The sequence below is a fragment of the Ursus arctos genome, unplaced genomic scaffold (assembly GCF_023065955.2).
Source record: "Ursus arctos isolate Adak ecotype North America unplaced genomic scaffold, UrsArc2.0 scaffold_36, whole genome shotgun sequence".
NCBI classification, from domain to species: Eukaryota; Metazoa; Chordata; class Mammalia; order Carnivora; family Ursidae; genus Ursus; species Ursus arctos.
Genome location: NW_026623050.1, coordinates 21844974 through 21866110, shown reverse-complemented (window position 1 = coordinate 21866110; position 21137 = coordinate 21844974). Strand labels below are relative to the sequence as shown.

The 21137-nt window shown below is 35.1% G+C and overlaps 1 protein-coding gene across 5 annotated transcripts in view; it reads right to left on the bottom strand.

Moving 5' to 3' along the window:
• The window catches only part of TCF12 (transcription factor 12), a 374787-nt gene that overhangs the window by 185737 nt on the left and 167913 nt on the right, over positions 1-21137 (bottom strand). For 4 of the 5 annotated variants that reach the window (XM_057306207.1, XM_026518560.4, XM_048219597.2 and 1 more), the window contains one exon: positions 19636-19709. In XM_057306207.1, the coding sequence (XP_057162190.1) occupies positions 19636-19709 (74 nt within the window). Of the gene's footprint in view, positions 1-11702; positions 11765-19635; positions 19710-21137 lie in introns of those variants that run through there. The other variant, XM_057306208.1, reaches the window with a different exon arrangement.

Here is a 21137-nt window from a genome sequence, read left to right as displayed (position 1 = left end):
GATCCTGACCCCATAGGCATAAAGCTCACAGTTTATGATTAAAACAGTAATGTGTATCCTGGTAATATCCACAGGACAATACTTTTGGATTCTCGTCAGCCACGGTGATAGTGACCATGATCCAGCCATTTACACTGCCTCTTCCTGCTTCTATGAATAAAGCCACTCATCTTTAAGGGTAAGCCCAAATTAAAAGTATAATAGTAAGCGAATGTTCCTTTGATAACTGGCTCATATAGCTGGTAAATCCATGGCCTGGATTTAGTTCCCTGAAGGTAAAAGTAAATAAGCCATAGATGAAAGATCAGGGATTCCTTCTAGGAATGCACATGAAGTCTTCACTCAATCTATATAATTTAAGGTTTTCTGTACCAACAATAATAGCATTGGCATACATTTGATACCGTTTGCAAGAATATGAGTTTAGGGCTCTACTCACTTGATCCTTACAACATCATGAATCCTCACAACCCCATGAACTGTTATTCCCATTACAGAGATAAAAAAATGAGTACAGAGAATTTACATAACTTACATGATATCCAACAGTAAGTAGCAGGATGAGTCTGAACCCAAGCAATCTAATTCCAGAGCCCACCATGCAATGCTGCCTCTCTAGTAATAACTCTTCCTCCCTAGAATTATAGTGAATTAATGCCTCAATGACAGGCTAGAGACACAAAATGAAGAGTATATTGTTGAAATGGTAATTCACAGGTGAAAAGGAATTAAGCCAGGAAAATGCAACAACAAAACAATCAGAAAAATTTTTTTAAACCACCCAATTTGGCAAGAGGTATTTTAAATAGTGGAGGTAGTCATAAGAGTTTTTGAGAACTTTTTGAACCTGGGGATTCTGAGGGGGAAAAAAGCAAACAAAATGGGAAATGGAAAAATTTCCTATGGTAAGTAGGTACCAAGTACATTCATTCATTCCTCCTGCAGAATATTCCCCTCACCCAAGGTCAGAATAAACTGCAGCAACCTTCTGTGATGCTGAGATAGTTCCTGCAGAGAATGTAAACAGAGGCCCCAAGGAGAAGCAAAATCATATACCATTAGCACTAGTAGTTGAGCGCCCAAGTAAGATGGAGTTTATGATAATGACATGGCAATTATAATATTCATTACAATGAAATGAGGGGGCGGAGTCTAAAGAAAGGCTATGTAACTATTCCAATAAACTAAAGGGAGCATCTGAATGACACTGAAAACAGAAAAAAAAAAAAAAAAAGTTCCTTCAGGGATAAGAATCTTTAGGTTCAGAGCCTTAAATCCAACTTCAATCTGAGGCCTACCCAGAGAAACAGAGTTAGAAGAGGCACCTAATCCTCCTTCGGAAATTGGTGACTTGTTTTTGCAGCACTGAAGCTACCCAGACACAGCAAATGAATGCAAAAGGACTTGTAAGAGAAAGACCCATTATCCCTTCTTCAGTTCCTCGCCCTGGTAGTCACCTAGCTAAAGGACCACAAGTGCCATATAGATACTCCAACAAAGAAAGAACAAAGAAAGAAAGGAAGACAGTGCCCCCGATTCCTGATATATAGTTTCTCTTGGAGAGTTCTCAGCAGCTAAAAAGTTAGCACTTCCTTTTTTCCTTTTTTTTAGGACTTCCTTTAAAAAACAGAAAAGCATCACCATCAGATAAGAGAGGTAGGTTCAATTACTCTGTGTGAATAAATCTGATACAAAACCCTTAACTTTTAGAGATGACTTTTTAATGACAAATGGACTTCTGAAAATTAAACATGGTCCTCTTTGCTTCTTCATTAAATGAGTAGGTCAGTGAAAGAGTTCAAGTTTTTCTTGGATTTTGTAGAATTCCTCATTTTTAATTTTCAGAATTTTTAAATTTGACAAAGCATTTAAAATATTTTTTAGAAAGCTTCTCATTTTTTAGTTTAAGAGAGTACTTTTAAAAATTATATTTGTAAATAATCACATCTGCAGCTTAAGAATCACTGATTCGCATCAATATGTTAATATTTCAAAGATGTATTTAAACCAACTTTTCTAGGTTAGCCTTTATTGTTAAGAACATCAAAGGAATTAAACTCTAAACACATTTTCATGACCCTTTTATGACAAAAGATCCATCACTCATTTTTGCATGTTTGGCAGCTTATCAGTATGTGAAGCTATCTCCTTCTCCATCAGTTGCCTAACCAGGAAGGCCTCTGAGCAACCCTAACATACTGCTGAGCAGTGACCCCTGGGGGAGTACTCATTTACCAGTTTGAGGAACACATTCTGGATTTCCATATGGACAAACCAACTTTTTAAAATCACTAAAAGCCGGACTCTTGTAGCTATTCATGTGTCCAGATATCTCAGTTTACTCATATCATACGTGTATTTAAATAACCAAATTAAGTGAATTCAAGAATAAAATTAATGTAATAAAAATAGTTCCACCCTTCTTCTACTCAATTAAAAAACCATGCACCCTGGAGTAAGCATGAGGAATACAATCTATTGTTCTGTTAATGTGGGTTTTTGAATGCTTCTCAGGTGAAGCACCTTACTCCATGGCTTTTTGATTGTACAAAGATAGTATTCTTCATACAATATGATATTAAAACACAAACCAGCAACTTTATCTAGTAAACAACCACACAAATAGCTATCTGATCCATTATCAGAGGAAAACTCCACTCTGGTGTGTGTGGGTGTGTGTGTGTATTCTATTTTTCCAATTAAATAAAATTGTCAAGGTAAGTTTAAGTGGCATTACTTTATTAGAATACTTCTGGCCAATACACATAATTAAAAGTAAAAATAGTAAGACAGATATGCAATCCAAGCTGATACTATTTTACTGTATTTTCAGATACTTACAGAAATATAAGCTTAAATGCATTTGCACACAATACAAAATTTTAAGATACTTAAAAAAAAAACAAGAGATCAGAATCCCTTTGATAATCAACAGTGGTGCACAGTATTACCAGGCTCTTTTAATATACCTCCTAAGAGAGACTGGGAGATGCGCCACTTAAATATTAAGACTAATAGTGGCACAAACTGAATTATCATCTACTTGATCAAATGTGACAACTTCATTTAGAGCAATAACTGAAATTGATTTTTCTCTTTTTTTTCTGCTCTCTACTTTGAGTTCTTATGTTTTCAATGTATACTATCAATCTGTAACCTAGATGCATTCAAGTATGTTTATGGACACTTCTGTGAGAGGGATCTTTTTTTGTCTTTCCTGCTCCTGACTTCCTTCTCATTCTCCTCTTCCCTCTAACCTATCCCTTTTACCTGTCTTTCATATCATTTTAATCTAGTTACGCATAAAATTAAAGAGATTAAACCGTGTCTATGGAAGTGTGACAATGCATATGTATCCATCAGTATTACTGCCAATAATTGATCAGGCACTATGCTAGGTGCTTGGATACAAGAATGAATAGAACGATTTTTGACTTCAAGGAGCTCACAGTTTAGAAAAAAGAAACAATACCTAAAAATATTTTAATAAACTGAGTAACTTTTGCATGAGGTCTGAGCCTGAGGTGTGTCACATTACAGATGCCAAAGGTTTGATCAGTATTCTTAGACTCTCTATTAGTCTAATGGGCAAGATCCATAACCAGTGAAATTTTATATGATGCCCAAGCCAATGTGCCAACTTCCAAATTAAACTTCCCGAGTTCAGTAAGAATAGTTTGGAAGATGGCAATATATCAGCACAACTTCAAATAAGAACATCAAAGCAGAACGAGTACTCTCAGGCAGGCAGAAGAAATAGCATTAAGATTTGCTAAAAATGCCCTAAAGCATAATGAAACATGCTGATAATTAGAAAACAAAAGTGTCAACATGCAGACACCTCTGGTGGCATCATAATTATCACAGTTAAATTTTATTGAGTGCCTTCCACGCGCCACTATCTATAGATACTGCATTTTCCCCATCTTGAGACTGCGGAAATTTTGTCTTAGAGAATTTAACTTTGTCAAAGTCAGAGAATGGTAGAGAACTGATTTAAACTTGGGAACTGTGACAGCAGATGACTTAATGTTAGTCACTGGTTTTTTCATTGCCAGCACCAAGAAATCTGACAATAGAGTGTACACTTAAATAGAGAATAATTTCCACTAGGCAAGCCATTTTCAAGGTCTCAGAATCCCTTTGGTCTTGGGACCTGTTGTACAAAAATATTTTGTCTTAAAAAATATTTTGTCTTAAAAAATATTGAGAACCCCAAGGAGCTTTTGTTTATGTGGAACATATCCAGTGATATTTACCACATCAGAAAGTAAACCTGAGAAATTAAAAACACAAGAACTCAGAGCAAAAACATTATCATATACCATATAACATTTGCAAACTCCAGAGTACACTCAGGAAAGAACAAGACTGAAATGGCAAAGAATGTTTTAGTAGTATGAAAATAGTTTTAACCTAGCAAACACTCTAAAAGGGTCTCAGAGACACAGAGAGGTCCCTGAAACATACTCCGTAAATTGCTGGAATAGACTATTTAGTATATTTTAAAATAAATTATGAACTGATTACCACTACTGTCAGAATCTGGAAAACCTGGTTGAAAACTATTTATTTAAAACAGGCCTCATTTCAACAGAAAGGAAAAAAGATTCAGGGAAGTAAAGGGGCATGCCTACCATCACACAGCCAGTTGGTGGCAGTTATTTAATCTTACTAAATTAAAGAACAGATTTTTGTCTTCTGATTATAAAATATCAGTAGACAATTACTTGGGGACAGTTGATAGTAAGGAAAGCAGTTACACAATAGCAAAAAGGGTATCAAATTCCAAGGATTTCTGCAGTACTTTCAGCCTTGTGCAGAAAAAGCTGACTGTGCAGGCTTCGTTTCTCCATTCATTCATACACGCTGCTCCTAGGGTTTCCACTTTCAAAGCAAATCCATGGTCCTTATCAGATCAGGCTAGCTAAAAACTCCATTTCCATTAGCACTTTCTGACAGGATAGAGTAACAGAGACCAGATTAACCCTCACACTTGAAACAATCAAAAAACTAATCAGCAGTTTTGAGATATCAGACAGGGACAGTGCAGGATACTGATCCCTAAGAGAGGGGAAACAAACAAAGTGAATCCTAGGATTGCTGAGGGGGACTAGGGAAGAGGGAGGAGGTATCTCCACCTAGATCTCTATACCAGCAAAAAAATAAAGAATATTTCAGACACATAGAAGATGAAAAACCTCATCAGCACCAGACCTGCACAATGAGAGTGTTAAAAGAAGTTCTTTAATCACAAGACAAATAACACCAACTAGAAATATGGACCTATGCAAAGGACTAAAGCATGTTTCTTGACCATAATGGAATTTAATTAAATATTAATAATAAAAATATCACTAGAGAATCCCCAAATATTTCAAAATAAAACAATACACTTCTAAGTAAGTATTCAAGGAAGAAATCAATAGGAAAATTATAAAGTATTTTGAACTGAAGGAAAATTCAACGTAGCAAAAATTGTAGGATGCAGGTAACACCACGGTCAGAGGAAAATTTGTAGCACTAAAATGCCTGTTATAAAAGATACAAGGTCTCAAATCAATGACCTCAATTACACCTTAAGAAACTAGAAAACAGGGTGCCTGGGTGGCTCAGACAGTTAAGCGTCTGCCTTTGGCTAAGGTCATGATCTCCATGTCCTGGGATGAAGCCCCACACTGGGCTCCTGGCTGGCTCAACAGGGAGTCTGCTTTTCCCTCTCCCTCCCTCCTTGTGTGCTCTCTCTGTCTCTCTCTTTCAAATGAAAAAATAAAATCTTAGAAAGAAAGAAAAGAAAGAAAGAAAGAAAGAAAGAAAGAAAGAAAGAAAGAAAGAAAGAAAAAGAAAGAAAGGAAGAAGACTAGAAAACAGGGGCACTGGGTGGCTCAGTCAGTTAAGTGTCCACTTTGGGCTCAGGTCATGCTCTAAGCATCCTGGAATGGAGTCCTGCATCGGGCTCCCTGCTCAGCAGAGAATCTGCTTCTCCCTCTCCCTCTACCCCACCCCCCAGCTGGTGCTCTCTCTCTCTCTCGTTCTTGCTCTCTCAAATAAATAAAATCTTAAAAAAAAAAAAAAGAAACCAGAAAACAAAGAACAAATTAAATTCAAAATAAGAGTTATAGAAGTCAAACATACTGAGAACAGAAAAACAACAGAGAAAACCAATGAAACTAAAAACTAGTTCTTTGAGAATATCAGTAAAATGATACGCCTCTAGTCATATTGAAAAAAAAAGGAAACGATTCACTAATAACATCAGGAATGAGGTAGGGACTATAACTACGGATTCTACAAATATTGTGCCAGGTACACTCTAAGATGGCCCTCAGTGATCTCTGGTATTCATACCCCTATATAAACCATTCCTCTGTAGTGTGAGCTGGCCTAGTAATTTGCTTCTAACCAAAAGAATATGCCAAAGTGATATGATGTCATTTATGTGATTAGGCTCCATAATATTGTGTCTTCTATCTTGCTAGCAGACCTCCTCCCTTGCTGTCTTTGATGAAGTAAGCTGCCACGATGGAAAGGCCTGGACGGCAAGATACCAAAGAAGGAAATTTTCAGCCAATAGCCACAGGGAACTATGGCCTTCGGTTCAACAAATGAAAGAACTGAATCCTGACAAACACATATGAACTTAGAAGCAGATCATTCTCCAAAAGGTCTTTCAGATGGGACTCTGGTTCTGACCAATATCTTGATTACAACCTTGTAAGAGACCCCGAAGCAGAGGACCAAGCTAACCTACACCCAAGTCCTCATGAATAGAAACTGAGAGACAATAAATGTGTATTATTTTAAGACACTAAATTTGTGGTACTTTGTTGATACATCAAAAGATAACTAATGCAAGTATTTAAAAGATAACAAAGAAATATTATGAACAACTTTATGCTAATAATTCAACTTAGATGAAATGGACAAATGGACATATTTCTTAAAATACACAAACTAATAAAGCTCACTCGAGAAAAAATAAGTAACTTGAATAGCTCTTTATTCACAAAATTGAAACTGTAATTAAAAGTCATCCCCAGAAGAAATTCCAGGCCCATATATCTTAACTGATAAATTCTACCAAACATTTAAGGAGGAAATAATACCAATTCTACACATATTTCTCAAGAAGGTAAAGAGTAATACCTCTCAAGTCATTCTCTGAAGCCCATATTAGCATGATACCAAATTCTGACACAGTACAAAAAAAAAAAAAAATTCCTACAGATCAGTATTACTCAAATATAAAAATTCTTAACATTTTAACAAATTGAATTCAATAATATATAAAAAGGACAATATATAATAACCCAGTGCTACTTATCTCAGGAATGCAAAGTTGGTTTAAAATTTAAAACAGTAATCAATATAATTCCTAGAGTAACAGACTAAAAAATTATATGATCATTTCAGTAAGTGTGGAAAAAACATTTCATAAAATCCAAAATCCATTTTTGATAAATACTCTCAATAAATTAGGAATAGAAGAGAATGTCTTCAATCTAATACATCACATCAATGAAACTTACAACTAACATCATGCTTAATGGTAAAACACTGTTTTCCCAACATCAAGGACAAGACAAAGCTAACCATTCTAATTACTATTATTCAACACTGTACAAGGTACCATAACCAATTCAATAAGACGAAAAAAAATCCAGATTGGAAAAGAAAAGGTTACTCTCATTATTCATGGATGACATACTATCCAAATAGAAAACCCTCCAGCATGTACAAAAAAGCAACCACAACTAGTGAGTTTAGCAAGGTGTAGGATATAAGATCCACATACAAAAATGTATTACAGTCTTATATAAGACATGAACACCCAGAAATTGAAATAAAAAATTTATACTGGCATAAAAAATTATGAAAGAGATAAACCAGTAAAAGATGTGTAAGATGTGTTCTCTGAAAACAACAAAACATTACTAAAGGAAGTTAAAGCAGAACTAAATAGAGAGATATACCATATCCGTGGATCAGAAGACTCTATATGTTGTTATCAATTCCCCTTAAAACGATCTATAAATTCAACACAATCCCAACCAAAATCTCAGAACTGTAAAACTGGGGGCACCTCGGTGGCTCAGTCGGTTGAGCGTCTAAATTCAGCTCAGGTCATGATCTCGGGGTCCTGGGATGAGCCCCGCATAGGGCTCTACACTCAGCAGCAAGTATGTTTGTCTCTCTCCTTCTGCCCCACCCCCCACTCCCGCTCATGCTCTCTCTCTTTCTCAAATAAATAAAATCTTTAAAAAACTGATATGCTGGTTTAAAATTTTTCAATTTATATGCAAAGTGTCTAGAATTTGCAAAACAATTTTGAACATAATAACAAGGTTGGAGGACTTATACTACCTGGTAGGAAGATTTATTTTTTTTAAGATTTATTCATTCACTTGGGGGGGGGGGCAGAGACAGAGGGAGAGAGAAGCCCAAGCAGGAACTCACCCCTCGCTCCCCACCGCTGAGAGCGGAGTCTGACACTGGACTTGATCCCAAAACCCCAAGATCATGACCTGAGCTGAAACCAAGAGTCAGCCGCCCAACTGACTGAACCAACTAGCGCTTCTGAAGATTTATTTTAAAGGTACAGTAATCAAGATGCTGTGGTACTGGTGTAAAGACCGAAAAATCAGTAGAACAAAACAGAATTCAGAAACTGACCCTCACATACATGGTCAATTGATTTTTAACAGAGAATGGGGAAGATAATTTTTTCAACAAATGGTAACAAAACTGGAAAGCTTTATGAAACACACACACACACACACACAATCAATTTCAACCCTTACTTCACACCTTATACAAAAATGAACTCACAATGGATCACAGATCTAAATTAATGATTAAATGTATGTCATCTAATGAACTATTTCTTGAGACTATTACTAGCAGTCAAACTCAATTCATAAAGTAATGCAGAAGGATTCCATGGTGGGGAAAGAACTGTGAGAAGTATATTCTATTCCTCTCTTAAGGCATTATAACTTGTAATATTTTATTAAAAACTAAGAAATCTAAGAAAGACATCTAATTTTGTTTAACTCAGTAATAACATAAATATATTGGACTATGGAGCTCTGTATTTATACATTATTTATTAATATCCTATTAAGCACGGTTTGAAAAACCTCATGATCTTGGTTAAAATTTTTGTTTTACATGTTATGAATTAATGGCCAGAGTAAGTAACATTTCAAGTTTGCTTGTCTAATGGGAGAAGTCTCCGGGCTTAAGTCCTTTGTTCTTTGTATTATAAGACAGATTACCATTTTAAACTGATGTACCCTAGAGGTTTCATAACCAAGTATTGCTTCAATTTCTGTGCTTCTACTCTCCCTGGGCCATCATTATCATAACTTTTATTGATATGTAGTATAATAATCTGCTTTTCCTATGAGAATGAGCACTCCTTTTGCCCAGATAGTATGGACTGATCATTTTGTTTTGCTTAACTATTCCAGAGACCAGAAAATTATGGAATCTCAATAAATGCCCCATGAATGAAAGAACTGAGAGAAAAAAGGATTCCATGTCAACAGCCTACAAAGAGTATAAGCCCAAGAGAAGACTACAGAATTCCAAAGAGAGTAAGGTAAGGTTAGTGGAAAATCAAGAATAATATTTAGAGAGCAACAACTCAGAAAACTATAAACGCAATGAGATGTAATGGTATCACCAATATGAGAAGATACTTGCTTATAGGACAGTTGACACTTTCTTGCTAATCACTAAATAATTTAATATTAAACACCAAGAAGAGGGTCTGCTCCATGCAAAAAGTAGCACATTGTGATATAAAACCACATTAAAGTAGTTATTTCATTTGATAGCACAAAGGATTAAGTATCAGTTCAAAACACTGAAGGAAAAACACTCCAAGCTTGTTATTTTCAAAATAAAAAACGTTAGAATATATGTCAAAAGTACATCACAAAAGGAACTAAAATTAATTGTTCATGCTAAGCCTCTGACATACATAACCTCATTTGGGTCTCATAACTACCCTGTGGAGTAGATATCCTTTCAAACAAATTTAAGGAACTGAAGGGTACACAACCTGCTGTAAGAATGTAGATTAGTAAGAATCTATATTCATAAAAATCTGGGTTGCCCATTTTTTCCCCAATAATCTCTAAATCCCAAGATCTAGAATATAATAAACTCTGGCAATAGTTTCAATTTTGTGAACAATTTACTTTCCTTGACCTGCAGAACCTCCTGTTGGTCATTTAAAAACTGCAACACGTCCTCATCTTGTTCAGGACATACTCCAGGAATTCAAAACAGCGGCCTCTCTAAGGAGCATCTGAGACTTGTAAAATTCCTATGCAGTTTGTATCAGCGTGGGTCTATAATTTTTCATGAGACTGGATGTAAGAGAAGGAACACTTACAGACTACTTAAATTCCAGATACTGTGCTTCATAAAATTTCCTGTATTAATTCTCACACACTTGTTATGAGATAAATCTCTTTGCAGATGAGAAATCTGAGGCTCAGAAATTAAGTATCTTATCTTTTCCAAGGCCAAATACAGTGGTGAAACCAGGAAGTAAACTTATCTAATTGATTCTGTGGCTTATATTTTTTTAAGTATAAAATGCAAATAACATTTTTATAAGAAATAATGAGAGTACCATCATCTTACAACTTCTAGAGTATCTGTCTTTAAAGTCCTGGACAAGGAGGAATAACAACTGTTTTGGGGTCTCTTTTATACTTTGGCAAGTGATATGACAGAAGAGGAGAGTAATTTAGAGTCATACTGCCTGGCTACTGGCTTGGATGTTTAATATCTGTTAAGTTATCCACCTTCTCTGAACCTCAATTTCCTCACTTCTAAAATGGACAGGATTTTAAAAATGGCTTCTTGATAAGCTGGTGTGAAGCTTAAAAAGGGAACATGTGAAAGGTTTTAAATATTATAACAAATGCTAGTTATGATTATTGCTATTAACAAAAATAGGCTAAGTGGACCTAGAAAGGTATTCAGCCCAAATCTACCCTCCATTCTGTTCTTATGGATAAGATATATGTAAATCTATAGAAAATAATAAAAAAGTTGCCAGAAATAAGACCTCAACAATTACAAAAAGGGACATAAGAGATATTCAGAGAGTAATATGTTTTGACTTTCACTTGTTAATTTAAAGGCAAAACAATAAGAAGATTTAAAAAAGAGAACTGTAAAGATCAGTCCTGATAAAGATGCTATATGATAGGCGTGCAAAGTTAGGTGAAACTCACAGTGAGGTGAAAACTGACATAAAGGCTGGTTCCAAAAGCTATATGACAGTATCTGAACGGACACTGTTCCTGGAAGAATGGCTAACCTGAAAAAAAGAGAAGGGCTGCCTAGCTTAAAATGGAAAAGTAGACAACCTGATAGCTGTGTGATTTCTTTCATTTTAAATATCCGGTAGCAAAAGATTTAAAGGAGCTTACATCATCCTAACCCAATTTTTTCCGTATCCAAGAACTAAGATTACAAGTTATAGGCAGGGGCTGTTTTGAATACAAAGAAGAGTAACAAACAACATTTTCCCTCATGGGTTTATTTAAACCTAAACTTTAAAATACACCTTTTCTCACCCATAGTTTTTCTTCACATTCAGAACATTCAGAAGGAGCAGTTACATAACAAAACAGAGATTAATGGGAACATAGATGCAATATATAGAAAACACTTACTTTAATTCTCTGTCCCTCCTGTCTTGCTTTGCTATTTAACTGCTTCATCTCGTGTTTTGTACCTGAGATCAAGAGGCATAAAATACTATTTCAAAATTTGTGTGTCCTTTCTAATTATTGCATTTGAACTTGTAGTAGCTATAAAACCTGCACCATTTTCCCCTTGAAAATAAAAACAATAGCAAACAACAAACAATCTAGAAAAATTGTCTACTCTAAAGAAGAGAAAGTAACATAATCTTTATTACCCATCAATGCTATCAATGGAGGGCAATGAGTAAAAATTTATTTTTTTATTCACACAACTAGATTTTCCCACTTATAAGGGAAACTATCAAACAATTTGGTAGTTGCATTACGCAACTGCAGCTACCTTGTCAAAGCCTGAATAAAACACATGGAGTTTAATTCAGGAGTCATCATTCTGCGGGGGGGAGTGAATATATACGATTTTATATCTTCCTCAGTTGCCAAATGTGCCAGATTTTTTTTCCTTTGAGACAACGCCCCTCTTTCCATTATTTCCTGATCTTGATCCTATCATCCTAATGTAAGTCTTATTTCATCGCAAGTAGGCCTATGTACTAATATCTTAAAGATTATCCTATTTCTTGTCACTCTTTCGCTTTGGATCCATCCCTCATACCACAATATATTGATATTTATAAAATCCTGTGTGTCATTCCCTGAATAAAAATTTATTTCTAAGTGGCTCTCTACTCACCAAAGGATAGACTGCATTTCTTGAACAGAAGGGTTGCCTGCCTTATCGCACTGTTTACCTATATAGCAAGATCATTAACTCTTGACTGAATTTTGTGATTTTGAGGTCTCTGTACTTGTGTCCCACCATTCCACATTTCCAGAAAGTTGTCTTCCTTTTAATCTTATTCATACAAATACTGTCTGTCCTGTAATAGTCTACTCAAACACTTCCTCTTCACTCTTTCCTGATCACTGAAAGTAATCTCTCCATCTCCTATAATCCCATGGTAACCAATGAAATTAATTTGATAATTAACCATTTGCTGCCTAATAATTATAGTTCGTTCATTGCCGCCTTAAGAGTTAAAGTTCTATAATTTATTTAACTCTTAGGTAAATATGACTTGCATTTCTAACCATATTTCTTGAACTCTAAGATATACTCTGTTCACTTTTAATGATGTAGAAACTGAGTGCCCCTATAAATCTCAGCCTCTTAAAACTGGGGAACCAGAGTAAGCACAAGCTCCTTAAAAACAAAAAGACATTATCATCCTTATTTACTAAGGTGGCTCTCATGCCACTGTGCTATGCTGGGAGAAGAAAACTACAGGTTCTCTCTACCCCTAGATATTCCCAAGGCCTCTACTGTCAAATGTAAATGAACTACACATCAGGCTCTCCCCAAACTCTGGCCAGTATAACACTTCCTGGGGTCAGAAGGACCTCAGTGTATTACGTACAGAGAGCACATAGATGAGGCTCTATTACCTCATCTCCAGCTTGTTATCCACCAAACTACAGAGTGGCTGTTTGCCAAGCTCATCCACATGAATGAAAAGATACTGAATACCTGTTAAGAAGGGAGAGAACACTAAGCAAAATTAAAGATCACTTTAGCTATATCAGGCAGAAATGGTCTAGGAGCAGCTAGAGAGGTAACATTAAATTCATCCAGATAACGAAATGGACTCAGTTTAGTTTCCATAGAATTGGAAAGCTTTATGTCTATTCTAGTTGAATTTTTACTTATTCTTGTTTCCCTTATCCAAAGGAAGTACCCAATCTATGGCTTTGAGTATGAGTCTTAGAAGGCTAGAGCAACTCCCCGAATCTTTGTACTCTCATATTCATTTTCTACCTGACTTGGTCTATCAGGCTGCCATCCGTGTGTATTCTTGACAAACGGCCTGAGAAATGACCACTGCTGGGGCTTTTTAATAAAATGAGTCCTCATTCTGCTACTTCACTGCAACAGGTAGCAGAAAGTCAGAGTATGTATTAAAATGAAAGACCTCAAAACATACCTACTATTTATTTCTTGATTAAAAGTCTGAAATTATTCTGTGCTGAGTCATATACAGCCTCTAAACCTACTATTTTAAAGCCAACTCATCACCACATAACTGGTTTTCCCCTTCTCCACTAATAGGCCTGAGTCCGGAACTTTACTAAGGTAGTTATTATTAGTACCCACCTCCCTTCTATAAATGAAAAAAGGAAAAGGAAAAAAAAAATTGAGGCAAAGAGAAATAATTTGCCCAAAGTCATACAGCTAGGAAGTAGAAGTGCCAGAAATAGAACCCACACAACTTGATTTCAACGTTCAAGTTCTTAAATTCTATGCATCTTTGCCTCACGATGCACTATGCAGGCTAGCAAACTTTTTTTTATTATTATCTTATCATGTACCATGTCCTCTTTTGAAATATCAATTGCAGATCCTCTTTTCTCGTCAGTTTTCTCTTCTCCCATTCCTTCAGTATATGGCAAAAAATTTAAGACATTTCTTCTTTGACTTGGGAAATACTAAGGTAAGGGAGTTAAGAAGTAACTGTATAGAATTTGGAATATCTGAGTTCTAGGCCCAAAGTCTGTCATTAACTAGACAAACTGTCTAGTCAAATCTTATGTATATTTTGTACCAACAGCACCTATCTCAACCTGGCTAAATCTCAAACTCTCTTAGTTTCCCCATCTATACAATAAAAGGATTGGACATAGACAGCTAGCACACTTTCTAGTTTTGAAATTGTACGATACTGCAAAATGTGGAGGAAAGGAAGAGCAACATGGACATGACTTTTTCACTCTGCAAACCATATACACAGAGAAGGGAAAACCATGGTAGAAATTTAGCAATAAAAAAAAAAATTAGCAAACTCATGTAATTGAATGTTGCTTCTTTCCCCAAAAATAACTACAATAGATTATATATAACCTGAAAAATGCTCACAATTAAAATGCCAACTGCTGGTCACTGCTGGTTACTGCTGGTGCCTATAAATATAATTTCTATTAGTGGTTTACCTATCACTGATCTCTCTTACTTTTCGAACTGAGGAATGAAAAATTCTGTACCTTAGGGAAAGAGCATCAACGAGACTTCTCCCCTTTCCTGTGAGCCCTGTCATAACTCCAGGATGCAAACCCCAATGGTACTTCAGTACTTTGAGCTTGGCCTAGGTTGGGTTGCAGAGCTAAGAGGGCAGGAAAACCAAGATGATGTGGCCCCTTGGAATTTCCATGAACTAAAATGATCACACAACATTTCAGAATGGAATCTGTACATCACGAAATATGACCATGAAAATGAAAGATGAAATATTAGATGTTTGGAGATAATAATAATAATAATGATGGTAATAATAGTAATAGCAGCTTTCATTTATTGTATCAATAAATGAAATGAAATACTTCATAGCTATTATTACATTTCATCTTTACTCAAACCCTACAAAGTATGTGTAAAATTATCATAATTTTAGAGATGAAAAATCTGAGGCACAAAGAGGTTGAGTAACTTGTCCAAGGTCACAAAGCACAATCCTCCAGAGTTGGTGATCTTAAATAAAATGCTTCACTAAGTAGTATCATCAACCAGGACAGTAATTTGTTAAGCATAGGAGAAAGAAGGCCTATTACCACGAATACCACCACCATCGACTTTGAACTTCACCATAAATCAACTTTGATTCTTCTCCAACTCCAAACACAATTAATCTAGTAAATCTAACAATTCCTCCCCGATTTGATTATATTCAGCAAGCATGTACAGAGCATCCATTTGGTAAAAAGCCTTGTACTTAGACAGAGTAAAACTTTTACATCTAAGTTTATCACAGGACTTCTGCATTCCCAAGAAAGAAAGAGATAACCGAAGGAGAAAGGAAATAGATTTTATCTATGTCTTTTACAAATCTAAAGGAAGTATATTAAGCATGACAGAATCAGCAAATAATTCTTATTCATTACACATAGGATGTAGCACATCTGCAAATATATTCATTCATTTAAATTTGGTTAATTGTTACATATAGATCTAGTTAATAAATTCCGATATACACAGGATTAAAGCCAACACTTACACAGCTCTATGTATCAGACACTGATCTAAGCACTTTACATAGATTTATCTCTTAACCACAGATTTACATGCACATAATCCTCACGACAACCTTATAAAATAATTATCCCCATTTCACAGATGAGTAAACTGAGGTACGGTGGATTTAAGTAACTTGTCCAGAATCATACAGGTAGTAAGTGGCAGAGATGGGATTCATGCCCAGGCACTCTAGCTCCAGAGTCCGTGCTCTTGACCACTGCCTTCTAAAGAGGAGGTAAAAAAAATTTGGAACTGGAATAAATCATTAATGCGATGGTAAATAACAAAAACCATGGTACTCTCTGCCCTTTATGCCTGGTGCAATGTCAAATACAGAAAACATTTGTTTGCAGGAAAGGATAAAAACTAAGGGAAAGAGGGAACAAACTCATTAACTATACCTCTTGCTCACGCCTAAACTACCTGAGATCTTAATCTCTCTTTTCAATCTCCGGTGCTTTAACCTCAAACACCACTTTTCACATATTTCTGAAAATAAAAGTGTTATTCACATCAGGATGATGCTTTTTTCTGGTCGTTTGTGTCTGTTGTTCTGCACAGGTAGGCAGTATGTCAACAGTGCAGAAACCAGGACTCTAACAAAGGTGGAGAGGTTTGAGGTACATGCCACAAATGCTCTTACTCCCTTATGAGTGTCTCAAAACATGCTGTCTCATCTCCACATTTCATTAAGAATGCTGACCATGTCTACCTATAACCACTATTTCTCTTATAACCATTATTAGGTACAGCATTTATTTCTGTGTCTACCTAAGAACAATTCTTTCTTAAATGATGTGCTATGGATAGTTCTGATAACCAGAAACTCAACGAATCACCTGTACACACTGTAAGGCTACTTTTCTTGTGGATTTCAGAAAAACAGGCAGAAAGGAGCTCTGCTGGAGTGTCTTTTCCTACTTCAGAGAGAACACGTATAGGACTGATTACATTGATGAGAAGTTCATGGCCTCTTAACCATTCAACTCTGGTAGAGCTCACTTACATATCAAGGTTACTAGAGCAGAATGCTACCTTTGTTGGGGTTAAAGTCGGCACCTACTGGGCAAAAAGTATACAAAGCAAAAATTCCCCCTTAAAAAGCCGTTAAATAGATACTCAGTTCAACCTACATGATTTGGTACAGCCAATCTTATACAGTAAAATGCATAGTTATAAGACATTAATAGAGTAGTATTAATAGAGTTCATGTGCCAAATAAGATTTTACAGTAATGCCAAAAATGATTTTCTCTCTCTTATATAAGGTCTTAGTGGAGGAAAACAGCAACTCAGTTGACTCCAACTAAACTAAAAGCATATGCTTTGTAACTCCACCAAACTACTCGTTCCGCGGGTTTATATACTATTGTGGCCTATTAAGTATTTTCAAACTTTACAAAAAGTAAAATAAAAAAATTTTCCATCAGGAATGTAAAACCAAATTATTTTTTAAATGATACAACTTGCTGTGATGGAAATGTATTATTCATACTGGTAAAGTCTAAATAAATTTCACTGACATAATTTCTACAAAAGTACCTGCAATTTAAGTTTACACTGACTTGTTAATAATTTTACAAACTGTGTCAAAACTGGTTTATAGCCAATTATCAGTATTTACTCCTGAATTTAAAAAACTCAACATGCTATGATACTCAGTAGAATAAATACTTTGGTAAACCGAGATCCTTATTAACAAAATTATATCCATCTATACTTATGATTATGAAAAAAATGGTCAACTTTGTAGATGATATTTAATGAATAACTCAAAAAGCTGATAAACTTCCTATAAAGCAGTGTTGAGGGCAGCGTCAAAGTTAACCATAAATGTCTTTCCCTGGTGAGAAGAGTTCAGGGAATTAAATTGTCGAAGTTATAAATAAAACATAACTTCTTACCTAGATAACCATTTTAGGTTCAAAATCATGACTAGGACAGAAGAAGCAAAGTGAGTGGAAGGGTGGATTTCAGTGAGAATAAAAACAAAGGGTAGCATTAAATCACCACTCTGATTTCTCAGTAGCCGGGTAAGGAAAAAAAAAAAAAAATATATATATATATATATAGAGAGAGAGAGAGAGAGAGAGAGTTGTATGGTAGACTGGGAATATCTAAGGATTAATCTGGGTTTTTAAACAGAAAACTAGTCTACTATAAAATCAATTTAACTTTTCACTGGACACAATATACACTCAAAAAAATTAAGAGTAAAAAACAGCATTTCATATTGACCTATAGATCAAATAGCAAAAAAGAAAAGGAAGATTTGCTTTGAAGTCCATCTCTAGAGGCAAACTTAATTTCACAATCACGAAATATGTAAATGTTTGGATATACTATTATGTTCTCTTCTCCTAGAATCCTATTTAGCACTCAAGTAAAAAAAAAAAAAATGAAGTTTGAAAGGAAAGTAAACATAAGGTATAAAGGCATCATTTAATGCATTTTAAGAAATAATATGTTATCACACAGTAACTCAAGACTTTGAAAGAAAATAATCCAATATTGATAAATTGTATTTTGTTCTCCACTATATAAAATTCATAACTTCACAATCAAAACAGGAAACCTACCTTTCCTATTCACAGTATTATTTAAAGAATCAAAAACTTTTAAAGGAAGGAAATTTGGATATCAACCAGTTTAACTATCCCCAAGATAAAATAAGGTGTCCAAGATTTCACCACAGAATTGATAGTAAATCCAAGTCTTACAGTGCCCAAGACAGTGCTCTTTACACTACAACCCAGCTTTCTCAGCAGAGTCCCAAAAGGAAAACACTAAAAACCATGTTTAGTTGTTTCTCTATATTATCGTTTTGGATTCTACATGACTATTCTATTTCTTCCCAAAGTATTTAAAATAAATTAAACATAGGCTACAGCCAAATATAATAACAAACCACATATCTTAATTCAGCATTTTTCAATGCAAAACAGCATAACCCATATGGAGACTACGAACTCCAATCTCACATATTGCTTCCTTCCACTAACGCCAGTTTGCTTCTAGGATTAAGTATCCATAAATTTTATGCTTGTCCATCTTCTACTGGTTAATTCTAAGAGAAGTAAATAATTCATCATTCATGCAAAGTCTAATATTTTTTAAAAGTTATCCCTTAACCTCACCAATTTACTGTGGAGTCTGGGAACAGAGTTTAATTTTACTGACAATTCTTTGGTCTAATTTTTAATCTTTCAGTCACATTATTTTAAAGTTTTGGGGGATTTTTTTGTTTGTTTGTTTATTGCTAAAAAAAGGCTCTAACCTTCTGACCTTTCCAAGTGTAAAACATTAGCTTGGTCCTATTTTCTGTCAACTGCCAACCAAGAAATGTCATCTGTTATGTCTGTTTTGATATGCTTCCAAGAGACAGGGCTATAGAGAGTCCCTGATATAAACAGCTGATGACTACTGGAACAAGAATGGAAGAGGGAAGACTAGAAACTGATATTTGGAACGTCAGTACCATCTTTCAAAGGTAATACATGAAGAAAACAATACACAAAGAAAAACGGCTATGTATGGAGCGAATACTTAGTGAGGCATTCCAATCCCTTCCAACTTCAGTAAAGAGTATTGCAGGTAATCCAGATGTAGAAATAACACCAAGAACATTTCGTTCATTGTAAGGGATAAAATAAACTCCCAAAGTATGAAAGTAAATTAAAATATTAAAAAAAAATTAAATCTACCATGAAGGTACTACATATTCCCATGTAAATATGTTAATCTTTATTTCTCTTAAGAATCAGAGCTCATATATGAAAAACCTTACTTATTCTGCCAAATTACTTTATAGTTTTAATCAAGGGTTGATTAACAAACTTACTCTAGATGAGTCATAAGAAGGGCTTGGTTGACCACTTGTTCCCCAAGATGTCGTACCTCCTCGTTCATCCATACCTAAGGAGAGAAGAAATTGAAATATATAAATCCAAAAGGCTACTATGATGGGTTTGTTTTCATACAGTAGAGCAGAGAGTACAATTCAGCAAGTAGTATTCACATTTGTATGGAACTTATCAATTCTTATCTCAGAAATCTGAAGAAAATAAGTTACCTCAGAAAGTCTTCATCACTGCTCCATACAACACTCTTTATACAATGCAGAATTTCAGAACCAAAACATCTTTGGAGATTTTAAAATATGGCATAATCTAGGTCTCCTCATTTCTGTCCCCAACCACTGCTACTTCTAAGAGTAAATGAAACCCCCAACTTTCTAGAGTTCCATATTGTCTACATGAAAATATGAAGAATTTAGTTCTTATGGATAAGCCTTAGAAAATGAAGCAAGTTAGGGAGCCTGGATGGCTCAGTCGGTTAAGCGTCTGACTCTTGATTTTGGCTCAGGTCATGATCTCAGGGTTGTGAGGTCAGGCCCCACATTGGGCTCTGCACTGGGTGTGGAGCCTGCTTAAGATTCTCCCCCTCCCTTGGTCCCTCCCCATCTCTAAAAAAAAAGAGAATGAAGCAACTTGGACAACTGTTCAAGTTAATAAAATTGGTTTCTAATATAACATTGACTAGATATTCTTAACTGAAGATACCAAAGTAAATCAAACTATACCAGATCATATCAAATCAATCTTAGTTACATTAAAACTAATAAAAATGATGTGACAACTCATCCTGGTAAAAATCTCCTCTAAAATCTGATTCTAAATGAGATCTACTCTTATGAAAATTACAAAGGATAACTCAAAGTGAGAAAAGCATTTTATTGTGCTCCTTAATGTACCTTCTGAAGCTTTGGCTCCATTATTTTCACCTTCCAGTCAGTGCCTAGAAAAAGTTGAAAGAGCTGTAGACCTCTCAATCCAGATATCTCTCCCTTTTCTGTTTTGAGGACCAGTCTTTTTTATTCTTGATCCCTAACAGGGTATGCTTTCCCAACCCTTTCCAAGTTTTCTATGATGAAACACAAATAGTTGACTTTTTTTCATTCTTTCATAAGAAAACTCTAGATGTTACAAAGACAACATTCTGCTAAGTTTAGAACCTCTTTTTCTTAAAAAAAAAAAAAAAAAATTAAAACATTCCTTGAAGTCCTCTGTGATTTAGATGAGAATGTGGTCTGTAGTGACTTACATACCACAAATTCTCCAGTAACTAGCCACAATTCTCAAGCCTCTTTCACAAGGACAGAACTGCCAACTGAAGGGATAGGTAACAAACAGGAAAAGAGGAGTCAGTTTCCAAAGTAGAATCTACTAATCACTACGTCAGCTGGTAGGACCTTAATTTATTCTTTTTATGAACCTGTACTTTCTATATTAAGGGATTAATGTATATTTTTAAAAGTTTTTAAAAACACTGTAGTAAAAAAGA